The following is a 13,929-nucleotide window of genomic DNA, read 5'->3' as shown; positions in this document are numbered from 1 at the left end:
TAAATCTGTGGAGTCTTTATAATTGTGAGGATACAAAAAGATCAGATTTATTTTATGAAAATGTAATTTAATTGAAATCATTTTAAATATTATGAAACATTAATCATGAGCAGAATGTCTTTATGGAACATTAATTTGAGGCAGCAAGAATAAGCAGCTGCAGTTCCCTGATATGATATCTGCTGTATTTATATTAATTATCTCATAACACAGACTAACTGAAGTAGAAAATTCATTAAGTTTAGTTAAACAGTAAGGAAATCAAAATGCTTTTATTTGTTAATTTGAAGGTATCATCCCAAAATCATAGGCCCTAGAGGTAGCAGATGGCTAATAAACTTAATGGGATTATAAAAATAGGAATATATATATGATTTTTTTCAATTTACAGGCTTTTTTAAAAAAAGTCTGATTATGCATATGACAAGATGACTGAAATGACTGTTCTGTCCTTTAAGGTACAAGTTTAAAGGGCTTTTTGTCCTTCTGCCAAATTTATTGGTTTTTTTACAGACACATTATTTTTTGTCTTATGTTATTCTTCCCACTTATGACAGAGCTAGAGATGCTGCTGTATATTCCAGAAATTGTAAATCCATTTGCATACAATTTTTCTTCTGGTATTCTTAGATATTTAGATGTAGCCAAATGGAGACTAGCTTTTAGTCTGGAGCTTAGAGCTTTCAGTTCGAGCAATGAGCGAGCTCCTTTACAGTTATAGTCAGAAACCTATGCAGATGGCAGCATTACTGAAAACTGATTCTGAGTGTGTAGATGTGCTTTATATAATGTTCCAGTTTACTTTAATAGCTGCTGAATTCTAATGCTGAGTAGCACTGAATTCCAGTGTCAATATTAGGGTTACCATATTTTCACCCAGGCACTGCTGGAAAGAAATACTTTTATATGCACTGTACTGTATGTGCAGATAGTGCATCTCAAATGCATCATATTTACTGTACAGTCATACAGTATATGAGTGGTAGGTAATGCATTGAAAGGGCATTGGTCTCCATAAACATGTACTGTAGATTGCTCTAAATATGCCCTGTCATAGCTGAATTGCTGTTGTAACCAGCTTTGTGGATGTCCAGCAATCCTGGACAGATGGGTGCAATCCTCAAGTTACAGCATGAAAAAATGCTCATGTAGTCTTTGGGGAAAACAGTATACAGTTAGGAGATAGTAAACAGTAGTAGATTGTTCTTTTTTGAAAGATATTTCATATAACAAGGAAGCATCATATGAATGATGTGATGATCACAGGAAAATTCATTTGACATGAATGACTGGACACTGCCTTAAGCAATCTGGTGTGATTAGAGCTGCTTTTAGCAGGGGGTAGGACTAAATGACCTCTGGAGATCCCTTCCAATCTAAATTGTTCTGTGATTCTGTGATCATCTATAATGATTCTAATCAACAGAAAATACAAGGATGATCAGAACTTTTTCTTTAGTACACACTGATTGTATGTTACCCTTTCACATGGAGTAATTTGTAATTTGCTGTAGGAGATGATTGATGTTACTCTGTTCCTAAAATTGTCCATGTGCTCTCTATTTACATTTTTTTATTTTATTGTATACACAAACCTTTCAATAATGTTCTGCCCCAATGCATCAGATGATTGTATATACTGGGGATGCTCTTCTGGAGTTCTGGTCATAGAAACTATGCATTTTGAAACCCCTGATAGAGTCATGTGTTAAGCCAATCGCGACATATGATAATAGAGTACCACACTGTGTCTTGGAAGTGTGCCTTCTTGAAGGACAAGGTTCTTCATGCATCTCTCTGAAAGAAAGCCTTGATCTTTCTTCTACAGCATAACCCCATTGGCCACTGAACACGTGTGGTCAGTAAATTATAGTTTTCAGGATAACTGGCTGCAATAGTGGATTCAGGAATGGTAGCGTCTATAAAACTATATTATGTAAATACTAGAAAAAAATTCTGGCTGGGGAGTACRAGAGAAAACAGATCAGTGGATAAGTCATACCCTCAAATTATTATTAAACTGTATATTAATAATTTCTTTAGGTTTGTGTAACTTCCTTAACAATTGTCAGGCCTTCTGTCCTTAGAACTGAATATTAAACTGAGGCCTGCTGCTGAAAATCTAGGTGGAAGTAYGTCTTCCCAGAGTCCACACATAGGTTCCAGCTACAGCCTTGTGGTCCCATTTATTATACTGAGTGATGCTACATAGTGTGGAGTGGGGGGTTTGCCCCTTTTCAAGTCATTTTTTGAGCCTTCTCATACAAAAGTTGCTCCATAATACAGCACTATTTCAATGTGCTTGCATATGTTGATATGGTACTTTCTGAATTACAGTTAATTTGTGTGTGTGTGTGTGTGTGTGTGTGTGTGTGTGTGAGTGTGTGTGAAAGAGAGAGGAAGGGAGAGTGTATATTTATATAAAAGTATACACTATTAAAATAACTTATTTTCTATTATCTAAGAAAGCTAGCACTGCTTTAAATATGTTAGGGAATTCATTCCATTACACTACTCCCAAAATATGTTCTATGTGTCTTCATAGCTTTAAGTATCACTACTTTTACTTTGTCATCAATTAGCTTGAGTTGAAAAGCATCGAAAGAACACATACTGATTAGCATTTTCAAATATTCTGCTTCCAATCAGTAAATTATATTCAAATGCCAACACAAATTGTAAAATTTACTGTATGTGAAAACAAATTGAACAGTTGGTTCCTCTTAACATTTATATAATATTTATTATAAAGATATTTCTGGACTGAGTACCTACAAGCTTGCAGATCCCTTCATTTGTTGCACAGCTATATATGTTGATTTTAAGAAGACAGTGTTTATTACTTCAGATGATAGGAAACTCCAGTAACCTTTGAGCTGGTGACTTCATTTTACCCCATACTAATTCTCTTAATGGGTACTAGAATTGATTGTAATAGCAAGAATGCCTTGTGTTGGCATTAGACAAGAACAGAAGCACTTCTTGGCAGGTTCCTGAGTGCATTCGTGTGATTTAATATGCATTTTTTGATTACTGTCTAACCTTCTACAACCTTTACTGTCTGTCTTTTGACATTAAAGATTCATCTCCCAGTCTATCAGGTGAAATAATAGTCTGGATAGATCTGAATTACCTCATCTTGACCTATTTTAAATCAATGCAGACCAACGTGTAYGATAATTTCAGCAGCATATATCTTTAGAAGCTGATCGCTGGGAAGAAAAGTCCCTAAACGTATTCTAGAATGCAGTAACCTGTTAATTAATATAATTATTCATCTTATAGCATAACCTTGAGCAAGCACATTTCAATTGCAAATAGTGTTCTAGTGAATAGAAGTGTTAGGCTGATCCTCTCTACTCGAGAATACAAAATTTATTCACATAAATCCTTGTGAATAAGGTGGAGTGCTGATGCAGGTACTCTATTGAGACAGTATACAGATAAAAACCAAAACAAATTTATAAAATTTCCTTAAATATACCTGAATTTTTTGTTATTTGAAAGTTTTACTTGAGAATAACTTAGGGTTATTTTGTGCAGACCAGGCCTTCTGGAAATAAAAAAAGGTTGTAACTGTGATAATGTCTGAATATTGCTCTCCCCTTTTATTTTTCATGACTTTATGAAGGCTACTTTTTAGACTGAAGTATTTTAAGTCTGTTCTCTGTTCATATGAATGTTCTTGGGAAGCTGAAGAAAACTTATTGATCTGTTTCTGAGTGAGTGGAAAAATTTACTGTTTTAAAGATTATTTTGTTGCTTCTTTCCTTTTAAGGAAAGTAGTAATATGTACTACTTTAAGTAAGTAGTAATATGGAATCAGTGTACTAATATGATATTGAAATACTCAGAGCTAGTAAAAATGTGAATTACCACCATTTTCTATCCTTCTATCCTTCCTGTCCTAACAAATTCCATTATTTTCTGGCATATTTTAATTATCATATAAGTTAATAGGCCCTGATATACGTGGCAAATTTGATGCCCTTTTTCAGATACTTCTGTATCTACAGAATTCCTTTTTCACTTCTTTTGGGCTATGAAAGTCTGATGCTTCCCACTTTTTAAAGTTTAAAGCAGAGAATATTTTAGTTTTCAATTAATTTCAAACATGAATGTATTACCTTCTGTCCAGTTCACCAAAATTGTAGTACGTTTTATAGAATAAATCATCATATCCTAGAATGATGCACAATATAACACCATTGAACTGTGACCAGTGTACTATTGTACAAAGCCAGCTCAAAGCATCAGTGAAAAAAGTACAAGACTAGGGCAGTGGACTGCACAGGGAGCAGGATCCTAGCCTGAATAGCCCATCCCTACAGTTTCTTTGCAGAGGTCACCACTGCTTCCTTTTCCAGGGTAGGAAGCACAGGAAATTGAGAGGAAAAGCAGAAAGCAAAGACTTTTTTCAGGAGGGGCAAGAAGAGGAAAGAAGAGTTTCTCTAAAAGTGCCAAAACAGTGAATCCTCCCAGCATCTCAATCTCACTAACACAGAGGCTCCCTGGCCCATCACTACCTTCCAAAAATTTTTGTGATGTTTCCCAGAAGTTGTTTCCCTCAAATTTCTTCTCTTATCATCAAATATATTTTCTTCTTGAAAAGAGATAAAAAATGGGACTTAGTGCAAGATGTAAAGACTTGAGCCAGCAATGTCCAGCAGATTGGTAGAGAGAAAAATGTAGATATTTTTAGACCATATTTACTGACTATTCAATCAGTCTATTTGAAGTCTACACTCTGTAATTTTAGACTTTGGTTTGTGTCTTTCAAGCACTGGTTGAAATGCTTGCAAATCCCTTCCAGAAGGGAAATTAATTCTAATAAGGAAAAGGAGACACRTGTTAGTACCCACAATGTAAGGTAATAGATGCAAGTCCCTAGGCAAAATTTCCCCCTTAGACTGTGCCTGAGTCTAATACTGGGCCCAGTAAGCCAAAAATTGTTCTATTTTCATAGCAACTTCAGAATGACTGCTCCATGTGCCAGTTATTCTTTTTCTGGGGTGAAGGGGTCGTCTGATCAGATTGATCCAAATGAAAAAAGGTTAAGATCTGAATCAACAGTAAAACAAGCAGTGTTCATGATGAGTTCGGTCATGGTAACACTTACTCTGATGAATAAGTTTAAACACTAGTTGTAAAGCACACTTATACAAAAAGCTGTTAAAGATAACATTAATCTTGAACTGGCCTGGAATTTGCTTTTGGCTATTCATACATATCCTACAAAAATACTTTAATGAGCATGTGTAAAATATGGCCCTTGCTATATAAAATTGGAATTATGTCGAGATTTGCAATTACAGATAAATATGACAGTTGTAGAGCAGCTTCCAGATAGTTTTACTAATGTGAAAATATGCTAAAAAACTAATATACAACTTCTGGTTTTGCGTTATAATTAACATGGAAGCTTGGTTAATAAAAAATTGATTGTTTCATGTATTGTATTAATACTAATTAAATTTATTTGGAATAACTATGGAATAGCAATCATATTGTAGTTTAAAAATATAATCTTTAAAGCAGTAGGCATATTAATGTTCAGCCCCAAACCTGCAAATGTTTTAGAATTTTCTTATTCATATAAAGTATCTAATTTTAATGAAGAAAATATTATTTGTATTTAATGTTAACAAGTTGACTTTCTGGATGCCAAAAGTGTTGTTATTTGTGTAAAATACATTGTAAGCACTGTTGTGGAAACTTGAAGTAGTATATCAGGTTCTTCTTTTCTGTCAAGTTCTGTCTGGGCTGAGATAGCCCCAAGTGGGATTCATTACCTGAATTACCTTTGGGAACTGTCAAAAGATTCAGTATTTTCCCTCAAGGAAATTTCTTTATCAAGTCCCCTAGTTCTCCGTTGTTCTGTTACCCGTTTGGGCAGTGAGCTCCGCCTTCCAGCCACTGTTGTGGTGTCGGTAGTAGTCCATGCACTTTTTACAGTATATGGTAACTTAGGAAGTGGAGATCTTGGCTCAAGGGGATTGAGACCTCTCATTCTGTCTCTGAAAGGGATATGCTTATCTCTAGCTGAAGAAATAGCTATGCTACTTTAAGGATCCATTTGCCTCCCCTAATACTCTGAATTCCTCATACACTTACGTAAGTCTTTTTTCTTCTGTCAGTTTTCAGTATAAAATGTAATGTTCCAGGAATGTCTTTTTTTTATGTTTTAATTTTCATGTTAGGATAGCATTGGCCTTATTTCCAGTAATCAGAATATAAAAAACTGAATTATTTTCATAAAATTGTTTTATGCTTCTGAAATGCTTCAAACAGGATAATGTTCTAGAATATTCAGTGAGGACCATATGCAGCAGTAACCATGGAAATGAATGAATACTGATATCAGATGATAGGGAATTAACCTAATGTATCTCTAACCTATACCATATAACAGGAGTCAGAAAATAAGAAATACACTATTAAAATACTGCTACTTAATACTTTTTAGAATGTCACACCTGATTTTCTCTTCTGTTACTTTAATGCTAGGATAGCTAGATCATGAAAAGCATTCTGGAAAAAAGTAAGTATATTGAAACCTGAAACTTAACTTTCTCAGTGGAAAATACCAATATAGAGAAAAGGAAAAAAGGAGGAGGATGAGGGTCAGAAAAATATCCGATAAATTTTAACCTCCAGCAATCAAAATGAAATTGCACCTTTGGTTGTTATTTAACAAACTCAAAGTTCGAACATATTTTACGCATTCTCTAGAAATGAAATGATTGATAGAATTTTTCATGGGAAGAATTCCAATTTGTTGGCCAGTTCTGTTATTTAAATCATTTTCTGAGATCCTAGTAAGAGAACTGTATGTTCTTTGATAAAAAAAGTGGTACTCAAATACTGTAATAGGAGACCTTTTTGTAAATCCATGCTTTAAATCCTTGCTGAGAACACAGTTTGTCCATGTAAATTGAGTGTACAGATTAGTGTGGTTCTGCTGCATCTTTCTTGTACATTTCATATATAGAAGACATCTGCTTTTACTTGACATATTAGAAGTGTCATGAACCAAAAATTTGCAGTGCATTTAAATTGATAATACAGTAAATGTAATTACCTGCTGTGCTTGAGAGCTGACTCCAGCACTTGAGTAGCTGTGGGGCGTAAAATAGGCAAATGACAGTTGTAATCAGTCTTTTTTGCATTGCCTTGATTTTTGAAGATGATCTATTCCCATCATAAAGATATTGAAATCATTAAAATGAACAACAAAAATGATGATATTTTTCTCATTCTCTATTTTGGGATAAAAAATGTAATTTGAAGCATCAAGCAAAATTTGGAAAAAAGGCTATGAGAAGCTAAAGTTGGAGGGATGCCCCTAATCTGAGATCTGATATGGGATGCRTTTTTTTATTTGACACCCAAAATGTTACTTATGTACATTCCATTTTGAAAGGAATGTAATTTTCAGGAAAACAGAAAATGTCGTATAGGTCGTATCATACACAGCAGTGGTCAGTATCAGATGCTGATGCACCAAGCTATATCTTATACCTAGCAGTTGAAGAGGTAGTGTTTCCTTTTCTCACTGTTGTATTTTTATACCTTAACCAGCTTAGGAGTCGAACAGCTTCCATGTATCTATCCGACTGCTTAGTCAGGAAGGAAGAATTCATACAGTCTCCACCATGCAGTTGCTTTGTTCTTCTTGCTGTTAATATTATTCAGTCTAAGCTTTTACTTATGCCTGGCACTCTCATGCGCTCTCTATGTATATATAAATATTTGTGTATGTTTGTAAATGAGCTAGCTTCATGTCTGTATCTCATATGCTGGTTCTGAACAAGTCACTTCAGCATCAGAGGTAGCATAGCCGCATCGACATAGCACTGCACGCAGACAAACTAGAAGTAGGCCAAAATAGCCAGGTCAGTGCACCACAGTAATGGAGCTATACTGTTTCTGTGACCTGTGGTAGTATCATACACTATTTTGCRAGGCAGGTAAATCAAAGTGGTTAAATGGCAGGTCAGGTACTCCTAATAATTGCTTTTTATTGCATACCTTTTGATTCAGTTCTCATTCTAAAAGTCTTTCTCTTAAACCAAAGGAGGGTAGTTAGAGAATTGTGCTATTTCAATATTGTGCTATTTCACTGGTAATGGGAGGGGCAAATAAAGAGGGCAGAATGTTTCAAATTAATGTCTAGTTCTGTATGCTGGACTGTCAGCCAGTGTGAGAATTGGTAAAGGAAAGTGCACTTTATTGTAGCAAACATAAGTGCCCACACACATTTAAATTATGAGTGTATAGTCTTGACTCAGGTGACCATTTCATCTTGCTGTCACAGTATGACATTTTTGAGCATACGTGACCATAGGTCATTACTAAAATTGTTTCCAGTTCCCTGTTGAATTATCTGAAAAAATTGGTTCCATTATACAAGAGAAAAGCACACTATGATATTTTTTAAAATGTCAGTTTGTTCATAATAAATGCAAATGTATGTTTAGAGTCTACCTAAGTTATTCATGGAGAGAACCAAAGTCGCAAGAGAGTTTTTTCAACAAAGAGTGAATACACAAATGCATAGATGCCTGCTCTTGTACAGGTCTTCTCCTTTGTTGACATAATGACATGTTTCAATGTTACTCTAAAATAAAGAGAGGTGTTTCACAGTGGTGTTCAATTTAATGAAGTGTGCAGAAAGCTATGTCACCAACTATTATGGATTGCGGCATAAAAAAGGAAAAGCAAGCTGAACGGGAGATTCATTTTAAACAGCTTTGCTGTGAAGCTGTGCTACCTTGGGTTAAGAGCTCCCCAGATCTTAGCTTAGTCAGCTACTGCTAGAAATGGAAAATTATCCTGATCTGGAAATGATGTCTGTTCACAAGAGCAAGAGGAGGCATTCTGGTATATAGGGAGGCACGTATCCAGTCTCTTTCCAGGTTGCCTTTGTCATCTTCCAGATCCTATTATTTTCCTCATCTTCTCCCAGCTCCTCTCAAACACATGAAATAGGAAAGGACAGTTCTGGAATGGGTATCTGCTTGCCCCAAGCAGACCTTTTCTTCATCTCCTTCTCCAGCAGCTTAACAGCGAAGGAATAGGCCTCCTCCCTGCCCGTCTCTGTTACCTGCTTCTGCTGCTGGCTTCAGTGCTACCTACCGGTACTATGCAACACTTTAGCCAAGCTGCTGCTACGCTGTTGCTCTTATTGCTATGGATCCACTTTTTGGTCTTGCATGCTTTTGCTACTTAATTGGTGTCCATTTTTGGACAAAAAAGGCTATCCTTTCCATCACCACACTGCTGCCTGTTTGCAGTTAAGAGCTCAAAATTGTTGTGCTGCTGTGAAACTACATTCGATCAAAAATGCTTTCAGAAGGTGCTTGGGGCACTTTCTCTGTCAACTGATTTTCCTCTTTTCACACTTCAACATAGGAAAGCAAGTTGGGTGTTCCTGCATTATCCATTGAAATCACRTCTCTGACCTATTTGTGTTGGGCTTTCATTGCTTTACCTCAATGGACACAGAAACAGAACTCTAAAAGACTGTCAGTGGTCTGTGTCATACCGCTTCACCTACAGTATGGCGTAAAAATGTCTGTGCTAGAACTGTTTGTAATAGTTTGCGATAGTTTATAAAAGATTTTGTTAACTTCTAGGTAGATATCATTGTATAATTGCCACGTACATTGGAAATTTGTTTCTGAGGACCCTGATTAGATTTTGAAGGCATACRTAAGCAATGAAAGTGAAATTTATGAAGTAAGGAAAGCCATGGAACATGTATATTTATAATATTGTATGTGTTTTACCTTTCTTTTGGATAGTTTGAAGGTTCTTTTTAGCACCCAGGAGAAAAACATTAAACAACTCTGCATTTTGTTTTTCAGTGTGCAGTGACCTGGAATTCAGGGAGGTCGCAAACAGGTTGAGAGACTGGTTTAAGGCACTTCATGAAAGTGGATTTCAGAATAAGAAGACTAGGATTGTACAAAGACCTGAAAGAAGCAGTAAGATTTTCTACTTACATTATTGGATATTCTCTTTGATACCTTTCTGTACTTTTGTATTTTCATTGCAAAGGCTTGCCTTATTCTTGTGTGCTTTAAACAGCTGTGTGTACGAAACCATAACTCCGTGCTTTTCTAAAGTCAGTTTCTTATTTATGAAGCAGAGCTATGTGGTTTAGATATATGATGTTCACTTTAAACTTTTAATGTCGTTTGACAGGACTCTTGCTCGTGAAAACATATGGAAGCTACCATTCACAAAGCTATAACTTAAACCCATATTTGGCTGAGAAAAGTACAGTGGAAATGTTTTTGACAGAACTTAACAATTAGCTGCTGTATTAGGAGGAAAAGAGAATGAGTAGGGGTTTTGAGCAATTTTTCCATAGAGAAAAGTGAGTTGCTGAATGGCTAGCTGTAAGAAATAATGTATAGAAGCCTTAATTATCTGTGGCCCATCCTTGCTAGTTGATGTCACAGTAAGTACTGCTACAGAAAAACACACAGAAAAAAAAGCTTATAAGAAAAAAGAAATCTTCAAGGATATACTTCAAACCAGAAAAGAGAAGTACTAATGAAGTGGAAACATTAGGGGGCATAATATGTTTTYAACCACCTCAAATGTTGAAATAGACTTTTTGTTGTAGAAAGTAGTAAAGTTTCAAAATGTAACTATCAAAGTTTTTTWTTTTTTAATAGCAATTAAAATGTGCAATAGTAGTCTTAAGAGTGATGTCCTACTGTGGAGGAGAGTCAAATTAGATTTTGTAAGCCTTAAACCTCTACCTTTCATTAACATGAAGAGCAAGCTATTTATGAATTCCTCCAGAGTATAAGATTCACAGAACTTGGCCACCGCTGATTGCTTGTCTCAGTTCCTCCATTATTAATGTTTTAAAGTGTTTGGTATATTTTAGCTTTCATTTGCTAATTTATACATTCCATATACCTTTGTTCAAGAAATTCATTTATTTCCTTTAATTGGAAATGCTATTTATGTGTGTGATTCTTCATGCTAAAGTAATAATTGTGTAAAACACAATGAATTAAAGATGAGTCTGTCTTATCTAGGAGTACTTTTCTTACTATTGAGAAAAAACTGTTTCTGAGATAAAGTGCAAATATGGTAATGTTGCTTTTAATTGATCTTTAAAAAAATGCATTTAAAAAACTTGTTTACAGTTCACATTCTGGTCATTGTCCATTACTGCCATGTGATCTACTTCTCGTCCAGTAATGAAAACAGGAAAAATACAAACTACTAATCTCTTAAATATGTATTTGTTATATAGCAATAAATGAAATGTATCTAATAATGTAGCTAATGTTAGCACATCACTCAGTTAAAGATCAGCTGAAGCATTGCATAGGGTCCTGATTCTTACTGAATGCTCAGTTTGCTGAAGATAACACACTGAATAGGTAGGGTCAAAAACACAGGTGAGTTCTATATTGTATAGGAATGGAAAATTCACTATTAATACTTTGAAAACATTGTAATGTAGTGCACACACACAGTTCTTGGAAGCATGAGCTTTTTCTCTTAGACATGTTTCTTGTTCATTTTTCTTTAAACAATGCTCACAGGTAGCATTTATAACACCTGTTATCTATTTTTGAGACAGGTATTTGTATCATTATGTGCACCCTTTCACTTATTTTATCGCTTGTTGTTTGCTAATTTTTACAGTATAATAACAATTCAAGACTATATTTGGACTTGAGATTTAAGATTTTATATGCCTGGCTCTAAAAATACAAGAGAAAATGTGGATTTTTGGACCTAGGAATCTGTTACATGATCCAGCCTGATTGATTGATTTGTTCTCAGATTGTGGTGGTCCCTTCGTATAACATTAGCAACACTCATAAAATGTTGATTTTGCATCTAGTGTATCCTAAATGTTCGTGCTCTGGTACTTTATGTGCAATGCAAAAGGTAATAACCATCTGTTTAGATGATATAGACCAAAACAGTTGTGCAAAATGGGATCATTTTTAGAACAGATTGTTGAATTATATCAAGCASCTAGGTCTGTGAGATCCATGAGCATTTCTACAGAAAACATTAGTGTCCAATTGTGATTAGCTTCCTCCAAAGTTTTAATGTCTGTGAAGATCTTTCCCACCTAACTTGATCTAGCAAAGGAACCATTCTAAGGCAGATAGAGAGACATACTCATCTTTAAAAGTCTTGAGAGGAAGATCTTATCTACAAATACAATTCTTACAATTGAGAAGAAAAGTTTCTGGCCCAGTTTCCAGAACTTCCTGTTGGAAGCCTTCAAAGTCATGGAGTTCTTGCCTTTGTCTATATAAAGAATTCACAGGGGTACTTCCGAAGGTATCTGAACTTCAGGTACAAGTTAGACTGGATCCTACCTTACCAGTTTTTTGAGAGACAGAATCAAATGTTGATTTGGATAGCTAACAATAGTCTCTTCAGGGATCTTTTTAGTCAAGTGGTAAGGCTATTAAATCTGTGTGGAAAAGTCTGCTTTTATTGCTGCTGTTGACTTTAAATTCCCTGTGAACATGCTGCTGTCTGAAATGTTTGACTTTACTTATGCTTTTAATCTTGTACCAGAAATTTATCAGAAGTAGCCAGAATGTTTTACAAAATATGAAGTGGATGGCTATGCTGGGTTTAATTTGGATTTTGTGTTTTGAAGGGTTATACCTCATCGACCTAAAACAGAGGTAGCATTGGTACAGTGATGTTAAAAAGTTTGCTAGTACTTAAAGAAATGTTAGAATGTAAATGTGGAGGTTTAGTGATAGGCTTTGGCATGTTTATTTTCTTTTTACTAAAGCAAGGCAAATCAAAGTTAAGGAAATGGTTACATATGAGACTTTCAGATAGTCCTATTTTTCTCCTTTTCTTTCTCCCTTTAAAAAAAAGTGTGTTGATGAAAACTAGGAAGTTYTACAAAAATTTTTGAACAGTGACCCTTTAGAATTTGTTTTGTTGGTAGTATGGTAAGTTACTCAAATTGTAGACATCTAATTTTGATCAAATTGCTTTCAAATGCAAAGGATCTTATTTATTCTGGCCATTTTTTACTAGATTGAATTAATTTGAGAGGCCACTGCAAAAATGCAGTCCTTCTGTAGACAGAAAGTGATTGAATATTGAGTAGTAATTTCTTTCTACAAACAAGGTAATGCAAATATATGTTTGTATGAATAGACTAATTTTACATTTTAAAGCATCCTAAAAACATTACATTTAGTGTTCTTTGCAGAATTGTAAACATGGTTGTATATGTTGCTTTTTCACCTTATTGTTCTATCCAATTAGAAAATTTTGATACTAGATATTTTACAGTTTGACATTTGAGAACTGCCTCATAATAATTTTCTTTCATGTTTTTTAAAACCAGTGATTTTTATTTCTTTTTGATGTTATAAGAAATTGTTTCTTTCATTTGTGGATTTGAGGATGCAAAAATTATTTAAATATATATTTATTTTTAACGCAACTATTTTTTCTGGTATGTACATTTCTGTACTTCAAGTTGCTCATTTTGAGGCAACAAAAAATATTACACCTTATGAGAAATAAACATGTCTGTAGTTTAGAAGAAAAATAAAATATTTGGTCCTCATGTCCCTATAAACACACAAAGAAACAAAAGGAATGATATTTATTCAACATGGTAATGTCCTTTCTGATACCATTAGGAAATTCTTAAAGCTGCTATTCTTCAAGAGTTAAATTCCTGCGTAGTATCCCTAATCAAGTCCCTCAAAAGTCAGTCTCCAAAGTCCTTGTAGGTCCAAAACATCAGACACATTAATTTTTAATTATACCAGGATTAAACAAAGTCCAGCCACTATTTGGGGGATGTATGACAGCTAAATCTAGAAATAAATCTTGCAAAGAACTTAATCATGTGTAGAGACCTTATAAGTTGTACATGAGACCTAGAGGTCTGTA

General features: G+C 34.7%; 1 protein-coding gene across 1 annotated transcript in view; it reads left to right on the top strand.

The window, feature by feature from the left end:
* SPOCK3 (SPARC (osteonectin), cwcv and kazal like domains proteoglycan 3) overlaps positions 1-13,929 on the top strand; it is a 123,248-nt gene that overhangs the window by 91,074 nt on the left and 18,245 nt on the right. Inside the window, exon 4 of the mRNA XM_026065408.1 lies at positions 9,870-9,989. Coding sequence (XP_025921193.1) covers positions 9,870-9,989 — 120 coding nt within the window. The remainder of the gene's footprint in view (positions 1-9,869; positions 9,990-13,929) is intronic.

Source organism: Apteryx rowi, unplaced genomic scaffold (genome assembly GCF_003343035.1).
Source record: "Apteryx rowi isolate R43461 unplaced genomic scaffold, aptRow1 scaffold_227, whole genome shotgun sequence".
Lineage (NCBI taxonomy): Eukaryota > Metazoa > Chordata > Aves > Apterygiformes > Apterygidae > Apteryx > Apteryx rowi.
This window is presented reverse-complemented; position numbering and strand designations above follow the sequence as displayed.